The sequence below is a fragment of the Pempheris klunzingeri genome, chromosome 10 (assembly GCF_042242105.1).
Source record: "Pempheris klunzingeri isolate RE-2024b chromosome 10, fPemKlu1.hap1, whole genome shotgun sequence".
Classification (NCBI taxonomy): domain Eukaryota; kingdom Metazoa; phylum Chordata; class Actinopteri; order Acropomatiformes; family Pempheridae; genus Pempheris; species Pempheris klunzingeri.
Window position 1 is genome coordinate 13,641,469 of NC_092021.1, and position 19,814 is coordinate 13,661,282.

At 40.5% G+C, this 19,814-nt stretch overlaps 1 protein-coding gene across 1 annotated transcript in view; it reads left to right on the forward strand.

The window, feature by feature from the left end:
* The window catches only part of LOC139208469 (E3 ubiquitin-protein ligase SH3RF3-like), a 90,232-nt gene that overhangs the window by 42,386 nt on the left and 28,032 nt on the right, over positions 1 to 19,814 (forward strand). Inside the window, exons 2-3 of the mRNA XM_070838159.1 lie at positions 12,098 to 12,373; positions 16,262 to 16,357. Coding sequence (XP_070694260.1) covers positions 12,098 to 12,373; positions 16,262 to 16,357 — 372 coding nt within the window. The remainder of the gene's footprint in view (positions 1 to 12,097; positions 12,374 to 16,261; positions 16,358 to 19,814) is intronic.

The following is a 19,814-nucleotide window of genomic DNA, read 5'->3' on the forward strand; positions in this document are numbered from 1 at the left end:
AGAAAGATTGTACGTGTGTGTGTTAATGTGCTGATTTGTGAAGCTGTGGGTGGAATAGTTGTTATTAAGTTGTTGTGGGCTCTAACTGTAGCACTGAATTGGAATGAAGTGGTTTCACAGGTTCCACTTTGTTTCTTCAGGAGAAATGAACAATAACAACCATAACTTTGTATCGCTTTACGTGGTATGTTGGCCAGTTCTGTTTTTAACTGACTGACGTTCTTTCTGTCTTTCTTTCTGTAATATTTTTTGCCTTTTGGTGGCAGAGTTGAAGTAGGTTGATGTCTGCCAACCCACTAGTCAGTCTGTCTGTCCGTCTGTTTGCTCCAGAAGTCTCTCAACAATTGTTAAAAATTTGGTGTGAACTCCAGAGGACAAGACCTTAGTATTTATTTAAATAACAGCAATTAATAGGCAGAGGATGAATCTGTTTTCATTCTGGACAGTCAATGAGCATTCCTCTTCATTAAGAGGAGGAAGAGAGGACAAAGAGGGGGGTGAGCGAGAGGAGAAGAGGAGAGTGTGGCACTTTAGCCAAATTGGAGTGATGGTGCTGAGGGAATGAAGAAAGAGCGCAGACACGCAGGAGGAGGAACGAGGGAGTGATGGAGAGGTGAAGACAAGGTTGAGATGAATGAACTCCTGGTAGCTGTTGGCTAGACCTGTGTGTGTGTGTGTGTATACATGTTTATGTTTGTCTGTGTGTGTGTGTGTGTGTGTGTGTGTGTGTGTCTAAGTTTATACACAGAGAGTGGTGTTGGGTTTCTTGTCTTGCTACTTCTCAGAAACTGCCAGTTTGTGTGTGTGTGTGTGTGTGTGTGTGTGTGTGTGTGTGTGTGTGTGTGTGTGTGTGCGTCTCTCCACTTCACCTGAGGTGTGTATCATGAATTATAAATGGAAAGTGAATCAATAGTGCACTGAATTACTGCCAGACAGCCTGTGTATGTGTGTGTGTGTGTGTGTGTGTGCACTGATGTTTGCATGAGTGTGTTTACATGTTGACAAAATTTGCCATTTTAGCATATTATTATTGTTTGCTGATTCTCCTACAGCAACTCTGGGAAATGTGTGTTTTTGGGAATGGATTTTGAACTTTTTTCCTCCATTTTTTAACCGAAATGATTTAATAAAAACTCAGCAAATTAGCATTATCTCAACATATATGTAATACCTTTCTATCTGTGCATGAATGTGTGTTTGTGTTGTACTTGAGTGTATGCTCCAATAAAACAGCACAGAATGATAAAGTGCCGCTCTCACAGCAGAGTGGAAAAAGACCTCTGCAGATTTACTATGCTATTACCACACACACATACACAAACTCTCTCTCTCTCTCACACACACACACACACACACACACACACTATGTGAGGAAAAAAAAAAGTTGTAATGGCCCAGTGCCCCTCCAAGGACGGGTGAACAAGAGAAGAGCGAGCAGAGTAATCACAGTTAAGGAGAGAGAGAGTGTGTGTGTGTGTAGGGAGGTGAATAGATGGACTACAGGGGACAGAAAATGGTTTGGTGTTGGAAAAATGGATGGGGATATGAGCGGAGTGGAACATCCTGTTCCATCTACCATCCTTCACATACACACACACACACACTGTCTTGGCGCAGGAATGTTAGTGTTACAGAGAGATAGAGTTGACAGATGAGTGAATCCAGGATACGGAAAAGTGTTCCACGACTCCAAGCAAGACCATTTAGTCCCTTTAATTCCTTATTTCCTTCAAAGCTCACTTAACCTGACGCTCGCCCTCTACGCAGTATGCAAATGTTGCCTTTGAAGTAAAACCTCAAAAAATGCGCTTTAGCTCTCAACAGACAGTACACACATTACTGTAATACCCATGCAATGCATTGGAATTAAAATGAATATTTCTCTTATAATATATTTAGTATATTGAGTATATTCAGTTATTTATTTAATGCTGTTCTTGAAAAAGTCAAGAATGTCAAGAACTTGACAAAGACACTCGACTCCACTTTACAGGTGCGTGTTGATAACTGTTCGGTATATTGTGGTTTAGCAGGCTTTTCTTTTCATGTGTGCATATATTGAAAAAATACCTACATATAAACACTGCAAATGTTACTGTCAGTGTGTCATGGCAAGCGATGCCTTTAAAGGGGATGATAGTTGTGGACATGATTGAACGTGATATGTGCTAACACACGCACTATCACATATGATAATTTATTCATCCTAATCCTAGACCGTATGCATGTGTCTGTGCTGGGCGCTCGTGCCTTCGTTGACTAAAATAGTGTCTGTTACTCTAATTTAACTACTAAAGCAAACTAAGGAGACAGTGGGAATTCATCAGCCTTGCAAAGCCAGTTCACGTTTCGTGAGTTCCATTTCCAGTACGAGATTTGAGTCTCAAAAACATCTGCTGGGACTGGATTGAGTAAAGAACAAATCTGCCCTAGACAATGGCGATAAAGAGCAGCAATGTATTTTGACTTTGGTGCCTCTTATCTCTTCAACTGCATGAACATCTGAACTAGAGGCAGACTGTAGGGACGGGCCAGGGGGTGGTGCATTTGTTCAGTCAGTTGGTCACTCTCAAGAAAAGTACTTCCCCAACAGCAGATATATATAGAAAGAGAATTTTCACCTATAATGCATCATTATCATTATTGATAGTAGTGATAGTAGTAGTAGTGATAAGTCAGTGATTTTTTGTCATTACATCAATGTAGCTTCTCTTCCTTGTGAGATTTAGGATGCTGGTTCCCTTTGGTCTCATTTGTCTCGGTGTCATCCCCATCTCTATCGCTAACTCTAGCTAGCAGCAGTAGCATTGATGACACTCACAAGGTGCCACTTATTGTCATGCAACCAGTAGCTTTCAAGAATGTCTAACCTGACAGATGCGGTTTGACTCAGTAACCCAGTAGAGTGTGACAATGCAGGCTGCTGAAAGTGAAAAAAAAGAGAAAGAAATGGACAGCAGATAATTTAAATATAATTCATGCATTTCATGTCACGTCCAGAGTTCACACATGGTTTCTGAGCAGACGCCATCGGCGCTTGAGAATAACTGATATAGACCCAAACAATGTCTCAGAGGCCATGTACGAAATAACCTATGATGTGTGTCATGTGGTGCAGGCTTCATGCTCGAGGAGCAGCCTGTTTATCTGGTTCACTGCAGCAGCTACATCCACCGTCAGATCTGTGTCTCCTTCCCTCTGAGGAGCAACACCAGCACTGAGGCAGTTTCTAGTTATAGAAGTCAGACGCTTGATAAGGCCAGGGAGCTCCAGTGACTCCTGACCCCACCAGAGGAAACTACAGCACAGTGTGCTGATATAAAGCATCCTGCTTCATGGTGACAGGAAACCATCTCATCCTGATTGCCAATACAGCTCAGGCCTCAATCTTTAGTTTTGTTTTAATTAAGAAAACAGATACATGTTAAATTAAGACAGAGATGATAATGATAATAATAGGATAAAAGAGATTACCAATAAAATATAAGATGATCTGTTTAAAAATGGGCAGGGTTTGGTCTCTGAGTCAGGAGTGTTTACAGCAGCCGTGATGTGCCGCCACTCAACAACATTTCTCTCACTGGTCACAGCCGTGCTATGACCATCAAACAATAAAGCCTCAATCTCTTCCCATAAAGCCTCGACCTCAACAACAGCCGCCTCCATTTCACACTCCATGACATTTCTCTTTTTGATCCAAAGTGTACTCCATTCTCCCCAACAAATACATAAATAGATTTACACATATAACTAGATTCATACGCACATCTGCCTTCACAGTAGCTGTTTAAATTAAACATGTATTGTTGTAGTTAGGTGTGCAGGTGGCTTATAAAGCAGTTTGGGCATGAGCTGATTTCTCTTTTTAATGCTCTAACTGCCTGTGGAATCTATGCGCACTTTTATAAGTGTAACCTCTGGTCCAGACTTTTGCTCTTGTTACCTTTGGAGCAAGAGTGGGACCACCTACAGGGAACATAAGTGTTGAGTGTTTTTGTGGAGGTCAATGAAAAGGCACATAGAATTAGAGGGAGTTGCACACTTGATGGCCCAGCTCTTGTGTTATCGCAGCTATATCAGCAGTTACCAAGTTTTTATCCGAGAGCGTCGGCCTCTAAGTGATAATAAGCAGAACATGGAGTTGGTGATTAGCACTAAACACAGAGTATCGCTGCGGCTGATTGGATTTTTAGCTTTGCAGGTATTTGATGATAAACCAAACTATTTAAAATTTTGATCTGATGATGGTGAAGAAAAGTACAATTGATTTTATTGCTATCCATCTAATAGCCATCGAAACATTTCACTCCTAGCAGTGATGTACTGTAATTAGTATTTTCTTTAGTAGAGCCATATTAATTTTCTGTGGACTATGGCTTTGAATTACTGTCTCCAGGTATAATGAGATAAAAGATCCACACATCAAAGCTTTTGTCTTCATTATGGGGGCCACAGGGGACATGCAGCTCTCTCCTGGGTGGCAATATTAACTCTTCCAAAGTGCAGTACAACACCAGCCATTGTCTCAGCGAAGGAGGGTGTTGTCAAGTCGCTGTCATTCTGTAGTTACCATACAAGTTTTTAGGTTAATTGATTCAAACTGCAACATGATATTTAAAAGAATCCTCAAGAGACCCTGTATATATGTAAGTCTGCGGAATGAAAAAAATAAAATCACTACAACAAGAGAGTGATGACCACTGTGTAGGCCTCCGTACACTTTACAGTACGGGGCTGTTTAAAACAGTAAGAACTCTGTATGTGAGAAACCATTTAAAGGGGTTGGTGTTTGAGAGCCGTGTGACAATATGGATGTGCTGATTATAGCTTAGGGTAGAAAGTGAGGATATTCTGTTAATGCTTTTACTTTTTACTTCAGGCTGATTAGATTATAGGCATTACAGTGTGCAAGCTTGGTGTGAAATTAAGAAGAAGAATGAAGAACAAATGAATATAGTTTCAGGAAGATAGTGGCAGACACAAACATACCAAGAAAGAAAAACAAAAACAGTGATTGGGTTTTAACCCTTTATCGGGCAAGGCACCATATTTGGTAACTTAAGTGGGAGTTCAAAATGCCGCCCCTTGCCTCACCATGAGGCAGTAGAACCACGAGATTTCTCCAAGCCAATCAGCGACAATCAGGCTACATGACAGACCGGCAAGAAACCATATATGGTAACTTCACTGACCTTGATTTTCACCATAAAATGTAATTATTTTTTTGAATCTGAATATCAAAAACTGTCAAGTACTCATTGTCTTATTTGGCTTACATAGATCTTGATTTCAGTCATAATCAAGACAATTTTAGACTGCATTTTATTCAGTTTTCAAAATGTGTTCAGTTTTTAAACATTTTAAGTGTTTGCCACCTTTGTTGAATGAGAATAATGGTTTTGTAGAAAAACACAGTTCCATTTTTCAGGTTATCAATATAGCCTAAGAGGTCCCCACGGCGACTACGGTCAACCTCGGTGTGTGTGAGCGTGTCTGTGTGTGTGTATGTGTGTGAGAGTGTGTGAGTGTGTGTGTGTCTCACAGGGGCCTTGTTGAATAGAGCAGTCAGTCTCATGTTGGACAAGTCACCTCCCTGTACCTTATGGCTACAGCAGACACAGATGGGAGTCTCAGTAGTGGTTGATGGAGGGACTCATGTGTTTGTCTGTATATCCCCAAGGGCAGGGGACATACACACTCACACACACACATTCACACACACTTCTCATGCAGAATGCTCTCTCACCCCTGCGGTGCAGTAATTAGTGTTGATGTGGATTTCTGTAATGGACAGGAGGAGTGTGTGTGTGTGTGTGTGTGTGTGTGTGTGTGTGTGTGTGTGTGTGTGTGTGTGTGTGTGTGTGTGTGTGCGTGTGCGTGCGTGTGTGTGATTAAGCAGACGATAATCCTGAGCCCCCAACAGGTATAACACTAAAGAACTCTTTTCACACATGTAGGATTCAACAATTCTGGCTCTCTTTTTGTCGTTCACACATTTTCACTCTTTTCACACATGTAATGGAGGAAAGCATTGGTGAGTTTGAAAATAATAACACAACAAAAGAAGTGTGTTCTCAGTTATCTCTCAGCCTGCTTCCATGATAGATTATAAACTTACAGGCAAATGCGTGATTATTGCCTCAGCAGCCGCACCTAGATATCAAATCTCAGTTTCATCATTAGCCAATGATAGAAGTATGTTGCCTGCTTGACTCAGCCTGACAAACAGCAACCAAGACACCACCATTAAAATACACAAGACACCGTAGATAAGTTCCAGCTTTCATTTAATCCCTAATGTACTGGCTTTCTGTTGATTCTGTAGGTATGGCTGTTTTCCTGGATTGTCGTGCTGTGCGAAGTTAAATTAAAGCTGGAAACTTTGATGGTGTTGTGTATGTAGAATGCAATTTTTTTGAGATGGATTTCCAAGGGATTTTTTTACCCTGCTTTTCAAGGAAAGAAAAATATTCAAGGATAAGACAGCTTAAAATATATTTCTTCTACAAAATTGCAGCCGGAATTGGTTTATCCACAGTATTTCATTTATAGAGTTTATTTAATGGATTTTATTTCCCTGTGCATATAAATGATCATTAAATGTTACATTTATTACAGTGCTGTCTTAAGAAAGTAGCACAAGATAAAGAAATATATTTATACAGTATGTAAATTATATATAGAATTATAAGTATAAGTATATAGTATGTCTTTACATTTAGATAATTACACATTTAGACCATTACAACCTTGTGTGTGCAGTATCTGTTAATGTTGCTGTTTTATGGTCTCACTTTAGCCGTGAAGGAAGAGCTCCTGGCAAATTATTAGAGTGAAATTTACAGTTTCTCTGGGTCCTTTTCAAACATGTTGCCAACAAGTAAACTTGCCAGAACATTTATGGAGTAAAGTACATGTGTTAAAGGGCCAGTAAAGACACTACGCAAAGCACCAACACTGCAATAGTCACTGAAGTTGCTCAGCAGTGGAACAAAAAATGAAGAGAAGACAAGAGTTGGGGCCCAAGAGTGAAAGAAATATCAAAATATCAAAAAGAAGAGAAAGAGCGGAGGTCCATGCTGCTATTCATCATTCTAGCACATCTTTGAAGTCTCACTAATTTCTTTTTCACCTGAAATTCAAAGTCTAATATTGTCTTATTTTATTCTATTTCAAGAGCCGATACTAAACCAAGGTGGCAGTATGAAGAATATGAAGAATATTTACATTTGCGTGCACCCAATGATTCTTTACCGTGTTTGGTGGGTGAGTGAGTGATACAGATCCCAGAGCACCTTCAGTTTATCCGGCTGGAAAAATAAATGAGTTAGAGGAGAAATTTTTTTTGCAGTGACTGATGTTTATTTTACTTAATGTTGTATTTTGGGTGCTTCCAGTGACAGATGTCTTGTGATGCATTTTATATCATCACAGCACCTACAGCAGACCGTGACCGATCAGTTATCCACAGGGATAGCCGGAAGAACACAGCATCAAACAATGGAACTGGCCCATTGTTTAGATTCAGGTGGGATCTGTTTCCTTTTTAAGATATAGGCCTCCTTCGTGTGGCTTGACCCTCCTGGTCCAGGTTCAGTGAGGAGGAAGAGACAGCAGTCTGCCCCTAGTTTTAGCTAATCCCCTCTCTTCTCCCCCGCGTCAAACAGAAACACCCAGCAGTTCCTGGATGAGGCCCTGTAGCAGCCTTTAGGAGGTCACCCCAGTCTGTTGGCCTGGGGGATGAGAAACAAAGCGGGAGTAAAAGTGTGAGGGGAGTAGACGAGAAAGAAGAGATTAAACTAACTAAATGAGACAGAGAGGGAGAAGGAAAAGGGAGGGGAGCAGGAGAACAGGCGAGAAGAGAGAACAAAAAAAAACTGAGGGAGTTGATGCTGCTGTTCTTCTCCCCTCTCTCCTCTCCTTTACTTCCACCTTCCTCTTCTCCACTACTTCTTCCCTTTCTCATCTCCATCCTCACCCACCACTCCTCCTCTCACACCCCTTTTTCTTTTCACTCCCGGCTCCTCCAGTGGAGCTGTTGGGCTGAATGTCCTTGCTCAAAGAAACATTTGTATATATAACTAATTTCCAACAGCAAGTATGTTTTGGAGGAATTGTTGATGGAAATCCGGCTGAAAGATTACGAAATGTTAATTGATATAATAAGGCAGTTTGGAAAATGTTAACTCTGATGGTACCAGTAAAACATTGTTTATTTTTGTCTAAAATATCTTTCTATAGAATATTGGCTCATTGCGCCTGCAGTGTTTATTCACATAAAACATATCTATGGTTATGTTTACGCACTCAGTGTACATAGTTATTGATAGGGAAAAACATCATGATCTTAGTTTAACATTAACAAATAGTCCACAGTGACGTACACAGTCACAAGTTTGCTTCTCTCCTATCTGTCTCTTTCTTCCTGTCCTCCTTCATATATTGTCTTATTCTCTTCCTCTTCTACTCTGTCACAGGTTTTCATCAGAGGTGTACACATTCAAGAATCAAGTATCTCAACACCCATAGATTTTTGTACATTTTTGGTCCAAGTCTGATTTGTAATGGTTTGGGCTATAGGTGTCAGGTGTATAGATTTCAGTTAAGGGATATCTAAATGATAGACTAACCTGGCGTGCTGGATGGTTTCTTACACAGAACCATGTGGGAAGTCGTCCGTAGAAACTGTTTGAAAAGGGGCAGACACGTTAAAAAAAAATCATAGCCAGTTATCGGATGAACCATCCATCACTGGCTAACACAGGCTAACAAAAAAAAAATATATAATAAGATCAACAAACCATATAAAGAAGATAAAACTTGCCAGTCGTGAGAAGAGCGAAAACATCTTTTCCTATAGAAAATCTTCAGTGACTTTCTTTGGCCTTTTTTCAGTGAAGAAATACTCTCCAGTTCAGATATAACTGATGCTTTAGTCTGAACCACTATGGTTCGGCCACTAATTAATAACTTGGACCTTGGTGAGAGGGATAGTCGCGTGATGATGATCTCGTAGATCCAACTGCCTTACGAAGAAAATCTGACTTCATATTTTGCGGCAGCTTGTGGACAGCCCTTTTTCAACGTGACACGCTCACAAAGAAATGGTTTTCTGGGTCTGATGTGGAATAACTTCTCTGCACAGAGTCCTGACATCAACCCCAAACACAATGAAAGCCTTATCGCTCAACATCAGCGCCTGACCCCAGTGTATATGCATCCAAAAAGTATCGGGTTCTGATTGCTCAAGCCACCGTGGGAGGTGGTTTTGAAGTGGTTTGCGTCTCAAACCACCTGGGGGAAGTTGTTTGAGTGGTATGGAAATGCATCTGCCACATCCATAAGCTTGACTTCTCCCAAGTGTAACACAAAAGTATTCAGTGGAAGGAGCCTCTGCAGGATGTGTCCCCTGTGATACCGCCACTGAAATTAGTGGCTGTTGTGTGGTGTAACTGCAGAAATAGTCGTAGTAGTTGAAAGTAGTATTAGTAGTAGTCACGGCAGTACTAGTAGTGTGTCCTTGTGTGTGTGTGTGTGTGTGTGTTTCCTCATGCAGTTTCACTACTGATCTCAGTACAGTCAGGCAGTCGCGCCCCTGGCTGTTCTCTGCAGTGTAGCGTCTGGGGAGAATCAGTTTGTATTTAAAAAAAAATGTATGAAAAGAGTCTGTGTGTGTGTGTGTGTGTGTGTGTGTGTGTGTGTTATTGTAAACACCTTCTCTGGAAAGAAAAGAAGTTGTTTTTCTTTCATGTATTGTCTCTTCTGTTACACGCTGCTGTTTGTTTACCCGGATCTTCTTTAAGATAAACTCTCTTTTAATACCTGTCTCCTTCAAGAACATGTTCAGTATATTAAGTGTGTGCTGAACGCCGCAGTGTTTGTTTGGGCGTGTGTGGTGGGGAATGTGTATTTCGGTGTGACGATGAATATCTATGCGCCAGTGGTTGTATAGAATTGACTTTAATGTCACCTGCAGGTTAAAAACTATATTATCTTGTCGATTTGGGCCATTTATTGGAAAACACCTCATGTGCTTAGATGATAACTGATAACTAGCAGTGACTGGCTCTAGACTTGCAGTGAACTCAAAAGCTAGTTAGTCCTAGCATTATAAGTGTGATAACAAAAAATGCAAGGTCATTCCGTTATTTTATGATATAGCTTATAACCATGTTTGGCTGCGTAGGCTACAAACTCACTGTTCACTGGGGTTGTTAAAGTGTAAACTTCCCCAATTCCAATAAAAAGCAGCTGCTAAATGTTAGCCTAAACTCTGATAGGATCAACCTTCAACATCTCAACCTTCAAGAATTTGAGAAGCTTGTGTTTTGGACATTGATTGCGCACACACACACACACACACACACACACACACACACACACACACACACATACACACACACATACACACACATTAAACAGTGCTTAACAGCATGTATTTTGTCATTTGTCTGGTTCTGGATATTGTACTTTAATGACACTTAACATGCACTTCACATTTGTTATTACTTGTGGAGGACAGATGTTTGGATAATGATGTTACTAACTGCATTTAATGAAGCTGCTCACAACTTGAGTTGTGTTTAGTTTGAGTAAGATGTCAATTTTTACTCTTATTCCTAGTAGTTATTTTTGTTTACTCTGCCCACCACTTGGAGATATACAGCACAACGCTTGACAGCTCTGTTGTGTCAATTTACGGTTGCTAAGCCAGTATGATTGGACAGTTGCTGCTCAGGGAGGGGTTTGGCGAATGGGCAAGTTAAAATCGATTCATACTGAACTTATTGTTGTTCAAAGCAATATTTTGATCCTTTTCTACACAAGCATGGCATCATGTAAAAAAATCAGTTAAATGGGTCAGTGTGTGTCTGCGTTTGACATGTGATAAGCAAGACACCCTTGACTTGATTTTGATGATACTCAAGGGAGTCGTGCATCACACTGCTCTGGCATTTTCAAAATTACTATGTTTGGCCCAAGGTAGGAGCAGCAATTACCTCGCAAACATTTTAATAACCAGTCATATCTCACATACTGCTGGGGGGAATAAAATGAAACTATCCAACTATCAAAGCTCCACAAATTTGTCTCCAGGGCCAATAGTTTGCAACATATTGGATTTTCCACTGTTTTGAATTGCTTCAAAACCAGTTTGACCCCCAAGCTTCTTCTTTCCCACATTAATTTATTGATCACTGCAGGTGTCACTGCTTCATTTCTACTTTCCTTCAAATATGGGGACCCAAAAAATTGGAGATTTTGAAGATGAAAATAGTAGAGAACAATAGAAATAGACCCATGCAACATATACAACTGATTTGTTTCAGACATGGCACAAAAGACACTTCCTTCCTTAATAAGAAGAATATAATGGACTGCACTCAGGAAACTGTCAACCTAAAGGTGTGCAAGGTGCAGTTATCTGGCAGCATTTCAACACAGTGGCACTACTAGTTGACAGCAATGCTTTTAATCCCCTGTAGGAGGTCTCAAATGCACTTAATGCTGCTCCATGCAAGATTTTTACCTAACCTTTTATGTTAATCACTGTGTGGGACTGCAGTACAGAAGGATATCCTATTCTCATGGAGACCCTGTTTTCAAGTGTAGGGTCAGATATCTGGCAGGTAATCTGCTCATGCTCTCCCCATAGGAAACAAGTGCAAACGTAGGGGGAGAACACAAAAATGTCTAAAACAGCAGCATGTGAGTGCTCTAACCTAGTACTTCGTAACCTTTTTAGCTTGTCTTATGACCCCTAATCACACAGGTTGTGGTCTTAGTGTAGATAAGAGCGTGATTTTCTCTCTCTTAGTTTTCATTTGAGGGATTTTAACAGTAAACCAGAAGGATTTTAGACTAATCAGTTAGATTGAGACTGATCAAAATTCAGACTTAAATCTCACTGTCACTTCGGGTCAGATCAAAATATCAGAAATAGAAAAGTTTGACTCCACACTAAATGGAGCAGCCTGTTGTTCCTCAACATCATAAGGAAAATAAGGACACAATTTCGTCTTTGTTTTGATGCATGGTTTCAAAAAAGTGTTTTGTTTGTACAGTCAGTGTTTGCATCTATTTGTATGTTTTTCAGAATATCCCGGCGCTGCCTTGCGGTAAAGCCCTCTACTCCTACGAAGGAAAAGAACCAGGAGATCTCCAGTTTTCCAAAGGTGACATCATCATCCTGCGACGTAAGGTGGACGACAACTGGTACCACGGTGAGCTCAGCGGTTGCCATGGTTTCTTACCCGCGAGTTACATCCAGTTGCTGCGTCCGCTGAGCCAAACCCCACCCCAGGGCAAAGCACTGTACGACTTTGAGGTCAAAGATAAAGACCAGGATAAAGACTGTCTGGCCTTCAGCAAGGTAACTCACACACACACACATACAGACACATGCTGTGCACACACACGCACCTGAGGACACTGTTTTCATATAATGATATGAAAATATGGACATGCTGCATGGGTGAATCAGTGGAGAGATTGAAGGGATAGCTTATTTTACAACAGCATAAATACCGTAGTAGAAGAAAACATTTCTCTGTGATGTTAAACCGAGCTGGTCCTTTGGAGGATACTAATAATTTATAACCACTGACTCCACTCTTCAGATTGGTTCTCAGAATATAAACCACAGCAAGTTTAAATGGAGTAAAAAGTACATGCTCTGCATGGTGCCTTCCCAACGGAAGTGCAGTTTTCACATTTTACTCCATATTTTGCTCTCTACCAAACTGTAAATAAAATAAAGTGATTAGGTTTCATATTCAGAGCAAAAAGACGCCACAGCTAGAAATCCACAGGCTACTGCTGCTAAAAAACTACTACTTTCCACTGACATAGTCGTTTGTGTGACTGTTTGACCGGAGGTGGTAATGTATGTGTTATTGTTGCATGAACAAGAGCTTCATCAGACAGTCTTGTGGTCAGCTGAAATACTTTTGAGGGACTAAAAGCTGAACAGGCCTGTCTTCTTTGTTATGCAGTCTCAGAGGCTTATGCAGTTCTTGATATGAAATTAGTTGGTAATGGGAGAAGCTCAGCTGTGTGGTAGACTATTGGTGAAATGAGAGGGATTTCAGTGGCTGATATCGGTCATCAGCTCTGTAAGTCAGCGGGTCTGAAATGAGGTATTTTAAGGGTGGAGATAACATACAGTAGCAGCTGCTGCCACAGCCAGCTTCTCCCATTTTTATGCCAACAAGTTGGAATACAGTTTTTAAATATAAGGTTTAAAGATAGGACACTACACACAAATACAAAAACTATGAATACTAATACTATTTACTAATACTAATACTAATACATTTTTCATGTGGTGTGTAGCTCTCATAGGCTACACAGATCATAATACTTCTTCACTTCGGAAAGAGCTCTTTACCGCCCATCTAGGAACATTGTGATTATTTATGTCTTCCCTATGTTGGGTTGCTGAGACAGTTTACTGAGTTGTTTTTTAATATGATGTACTAAAAACAAATTCCACCAACTCCAGGCACGTGGCCGTTAAAGTGAAGTGAAGTTGTGATTTCTCTGGTGGGGCACCTGATGTCAAAGTAATGATAATAAATCTGTTTTCACTAGCTGTTGTCAGGGAGGAGCCTCCATCTAGATCCCAAGAACTCAAGTTGTTATATAAGTTATATATTGTGGGTCTGTGCGTCAACATGTCCAAGGCCACTGGAAGGGATCTGAGTGAACTCTCTGTCAGCTCTGATCACATCATCATAAATGTAGAAGAAAAAACATGTATCCTGTCTTTGACAGGATTTGTAAAGTTCCACCAAGGCTGCTTGTTAAGTAGTAGAGCGTCATGCAGCTGTCTGCACTGGCATCTCTCTCTCTATTTGGATCAGTGAAAGTTGATCACATTTAGGATGACGACTAATTATCCTTGGGCCTTTTGGTGCCCTCTGGACTTGGTCTCGTTATGCTTTATTTATACCTTTTATTAATATCTTTATTCATTTAAGTTGGATGTGGGCAGGTGTTCTCTGGGTTGTCTGTACCTCCATCATATCAAATCATCCTCAATTAACAGAATTGTCACTAAAAGCATACTTAGATAAAGACAATTCAGTTCTTTAAAAATCTAGTAGAGCTGCAACGATTAACCACTTAATCGATTAGTTGTCAACTTTTAAATTAATAAAGTATTTTGGCAGTCGTTAATCGGTTTGAGATTTTTTTTTTTAAGTCAACATTCTCTGATTTCAGCTTGTGAATATTTCCTGGTTTCTTTCCTCCTCTTGCAGTAAATTGAATAAGTTTGGGTTGTGGGCAAAACAAGACATTTGAGGGCATCGCCTTCGGCTTTGGGAAACACTGATCGACACTTTCACCATTTTCTGACATGTTGTAGACCAAACAGCTAATCAATAAATCAGGGACAGATGACTTGGTAATCAATCGAACTGTTGATTGCAGCCCTTGTATCCAGGTCGGGTTTGGTGTAAACAAACAGCCATTTGTATTCCATCTACTTTTCTGTTCCTCAAGGCTTATCATTTTGTTCCTGCTGTTACACGGACACATTTGTGTAAGGAGGACTGGATGCTCAACACATCCACTGTCTCTGCACCCTGAGTGTGTCTGTAGAGAGAGACAGATTATTGAATTACGGTGTACTGCACTCTGCACCGCAGGAGTTTTAAGGCTGATCACAGCAAAGCAAAACATAGTCTTACTTTGGTCTCAGACACACACTGATACATCCAAATTAACAGTTAATGATGAGATTATCATCATCATAATTCACATTATTTTTTTGTATTTTAGGGCTAAACTGATCAACAGGTTAAAGACTGCAGATCACACAAAGCCATACACTCACGCAGAGATGCACGCCCCTGTGGTGTGCTGTATGCGTGTTGTCATGCAGAACCAGTGTGTGTGATATTGTTTTCTCAGTGTGAGAGGCAATTACTCAGTATGACTAATACACAGTCATTTACCAGCATTATCACTGCTATCCCTAATGGTCTAACCAAGACCTCCAAATCCAAGTGAGGGGACGATTAACAGAGAGAGAAAAACATTTTCATGATGGAGTCTGTGAGTGTGTGTGTGTGTGTGTGTGTGTGTAAGTGTAGGTGTGTGTGTAGGTGTGTGTGTGTTCGAGTGTGAACAAGGAACATAATATGTCTGTGAGTGTTGGATGTGATGTTGCTGACGATATTGTATTGTAAAAAACAAAATAGTGCGTCATACTGTATGTACAATGTCTAATACATGAGCATAACGAGGCATACAGGCGTGCTAACCAATGCCAACTCTGCAAGTTTTACATCTAACACAGTACACTACACTACAGTACATTACACAGTTGATTGGCAACTCATAAATGCCTGTTTGCTTTGGGCGCTGTACTTTTAAGTTTTTACAGTCTCATGAAGTAGCTTTGCAAAAATAAGCTAAGGTCACAATACAACAATACACAAATACAACTAAAACAGATGCATCAGTCCGTGTATTTTGTCCTATGGCAATCATTTTCAGTTTCAGTTTCATATTCATCAATCCAGTGTTAGCTAAAATGTTCCACGTTTTAAACGCTCCAAAACTGTACACAACTTCCACAAACCTCTGCAGAATAAGGAAGCATTCACCACTTTGCCTCTTTAGAATTGAAATTACAGGAAACACACGAACTGAATTGAAAGGCTGTTAACTGATGAAAAAAATGAAGTCAAATGAAATCCCCATTAACTGTAAAAAGAATACACACCCTGGAAAAGTGTTGGCAGTATGTACGATTTGTGTAGCTAATAGGTTACAGCATGCAAGACAACCAGTGTGGGTTTTTTTTTTAACCTTTGCAAACATCCATTGCTTTGGTAATACAACAGAAGCACATAAAATTGACGGAGAAAGTTATAGCCAGACATTGTAAGAATTTAGTTGACTATTTCAGAAGAGTTCCACAGATCAAGGTACCTCAGCAAAGCAGGAAAAACACTTCAGCCTGTCAACCTCACTTGTCCAGACACCCACTCACAAAGCCTTTGCAATAGTCTGTTGTGACTGATACTGACAGGTACTGATCGATAGCTAATGCTTTTTTAAACATAAGACACATATCACTTCATTTAATCATCCTTTCTTTTTAAAATCACTCACAATTTGATATTGTCCCTGTGATACAATATTTAACAAATAATTACTTGCTATTATTTGGACACATATCGTGTACCTGTAGTGTGTGTATGTGTGTGTTTGTCCATGCAGCCTAACTCATTTCCTCTCTGTCCAGGATGAGGTACTGACAGTAATCAGGCGAGTGGATGAGAACTGGGCAGAAGGCATGCTGGGAGACAAGATTGGCATCTTCCCCATTCTCTATGTGGAGGTAAACCCACAGAGATTACACACACACACACAAAACACTCACATATCAAGTTATTACAGAAAAAGCTGCAAAAGCACCAGGGATGTTGCAGCAGACCACCTCTATTAGAGTCCTTTCATTTATCACACTGCTAGTTTTCAGAGAGGAGATAGAAAAGATGGTCTTTCTCGACTTTGACAAGAAAATACGTAATTTTTTTTTCCTGTCGGTGGACATATTCACACTTCTTTGATTATATCCACTGAAAATGTGACAGAAACTTGGGATATCCGTGCTGCGTGGCTTCCTTGTCATTCACATGAGTGGAATCTGGCTTACACTGATTTTTTTTAGAGAATCACAAGTGAAAAAGTAATATCTTGAATACTGTGTGGTGAAAAATCACTGAATTCTCCCTTCAATTATATTTGAGCTACATGATATTCTGGTACTGCTGCTGCTATCATCCATAACTTTTGCCTTGATACATGGTGAAAACATGGCTCTTGCCTAAACTGATTGGTGGTGCTAACCACTGTAGTGATGTATTATTTATTTTTTGCTGGAATAACCTCTATTCCACTTTTGCTAAGAAGAGCAATGTACAAAGCCCCATTTTTTTGTGGTCAGGATAATTGGAAATCAACCTGGCAAAACTTCCCAGTTAATGCTTCCAGTCCAGTGATTTTTGTAGGTTTTTACATTGCATGGTACAGTACAGTGTGGCTTAGTTGGAGAGTCTGAACATGAAGAAAAAAAGGGGCCCTTCTGGAGTTTTAAGCGCTCCATCAGCAGGCATTATTATTCTTTTTGTCTTTATTGTGCACTTCAAGAACTCTTATGCCTCATTCAGATGACACAGTGACTGTGTTTGCAGTTGGTCTAAATGGGTCACTCTGCTCTCCAACCTTCCTACTGACCTGGCCGAGGAGAGCAGAGCAGACGTTGGACACTGTCTGACTTAAACGTGAACAGATGAACACACTTTCAATGTTAGACATTGTAATTGCATTGAATAGGCGGTAAATTATGTGTCCATTATTCTCTGTCAAACATGGTGCTTGTATGTTAAACTGCATTAAGGATCCACGTGATGTTTCTGTATCAGGATGTGATGTTTTTGCATCTATGTTTGACCACTTATCTGCAGGACTACACAACCAAAACATTGAAATTGCGCTTGAATTACAAGGTGCATTAGCAATGCCGTTTGAAACTTGGCTGAGTGGGAGCTTTCTTTTAAGGGATTTCCTTTCAGTGAAAGGAAAACACCCCTAACATTTTACTTTCTTTCATGGTGCCATGCCTGTCAAGAGTGAAATATTGTTTACTTTAATCCTTGTCCAACCAAAAAAATATCATGCACAATTTGCCGTGGATCACATTTAAGGCTTTTAAGCTGCGGTAAATGCCATTGGTAAAAACTGGAATGATGTTTCTTTCCCTCTTTCTTGCTGTTGTTAAAGGCTTTTCTTCGCTCTCCATCACCGCAAAATTTGTGAACACACTGATTCTCATGTGGCCCCGTTGAAACCTTCAAAGCAGACAGGAGGTTCAGTCATACTGGGAAGTACTGCTATGTATGTGTGTTTGCCAAGACAATAACATAAGGTCAAGTCCAGTGTACGTAGTGTTTTGTGTAATCATGTAGTGCAGCTTAGAGAAGTTAATTAAGGTAGAGATTAGAGACACAGAGGGACTAATGGGATGACTATACATACAGCAACACTGGTCTGCTCATGTTGTTTTCTGTTTTTTCAATCATACTGCCATCTCAAAACACACTCTCTGTGGGTTTGCAGCCTGCACAGGTTTGGACTCTTGGTTGCCCAATTAGCCGTTTGATCGTGCGACTCCCGTAGGTGATGATGATGATGATGAAGCCACAGGCTGAGCAGAGTTAGGACGAGCAAACGCAGACACACATCTTAGATGGCGATGCATCAAACACCTCTCCATCACTTTGACACAGCAGGGGCATGTCGAGGCTGTGTGTGTGCGTGCGTGCGTACGTGCGTGCGTGTGTCTCCCTTGATATAAAGTAACTCATACACTGTGTTCCAAATTATTATGCAAGTAGGATTTCAGTTAAATAAACTTTTGTTTTTTTGTTTTTCAATGAAACATTTTGCTTGTGTTGTATCTCCTGTCTGTTTAAAACATTGACATCAATTTCAGACAGGTTTGATAATTTATTTGGCAGGTGAGCCTAATTAAAGGGAAACTACTAAAGGAGGTTGTTCCACATTATTACGCAGGTCACAGGTTTCATGCAATATGGGGAGAAAAAAGATCTTTCTGCAGATGAAAAGAGTGAAATATTGCAATGCCTTGCAAAAGGTATGAAAACACTGGAAATTTCCACGAAAACTTAAGAGAGATCATCGTACTGTGAGAAGAAATGTGTGTGATTCAGAGCGCAGACGGGTTCGTTCAGATAAAGGTGCATTGAGGAAGATTTCTGTCAAGCAAATACATCGTATTAAGACAGCAGCTGTTAAAAAGCCACTGCTGAGCAGCAAACAGGTATTTGAAGCTGCTGGTGCCTCTGGAGTCCCAAGAACCTCTCGATGCAGGATCCTTCAGAGGCTTGCAGTTGTGCATAAAGCTGTATTTCGGCCACCCCTAACCAATGCTCACAAGGAGAAACGTTTGCAATGGGCTTGGAAATACATGAAGACCAATTTTCAAACAGTTTTATTCACTGATGAATGCCGTGCTACACTGGATGATCCAGATGGATGGAGTTCTGGGGGGCTGGTGGATGGCCACCATGTCCCAACAAGGCTGTTGGGCCATGGTGGCTGGTGGTTGGTCAGCAAAGAGGTGGTGGAGTGATGTTTTGGGCTGGAATAATGGGGAGTGAGCTGGTAGGCCCCTTCAGGGTGCCTGAAGGTGTCAAAATGACCTATGCAAAATATGAGGAGTTCCTAATGGATCATTTCCTGCCTTGGTATAAAAAGAAGAACTGTGCCTTCCAGAGTAAAATCATTTTCATGCAAGACAATGCACCATCCCATGCTGCAAAAAATACCATTGAGTCCTTGGCTGCCATGGGCAGAAAGGGAGAGAAAATCATGGTGTGGCCACCATCATCCCCTGACCTCAACCCTATTGACAACCTGTGGAGCACCCTTACAAGGAAGATCTATGAGGGTGGGCGGCAGTATACCGGCAGTATACCTCAAAACAGCAGCTCTGGGAGGCAATTCTGGCATAATTATATGAAATCCAGGCAGAAACTATACATGGACTCACAAGTTCAATAGATGGGAGAGTTGTGAAGGTGCTATTCAAGAAGGGCTCCTATGTTAACATGTAACTTGACCTTTAAAGATGTTTTTGATTGAAACAGCATTTAATTTGAGAAAAAAATATCTCCTAATGCAGAGAATACAACAGATTTGCATTTTCAATTCTTTATAACCTATTGAATGCTTTGAAACTCTGTTGTGCATAATAATTTGGAACACTGTAT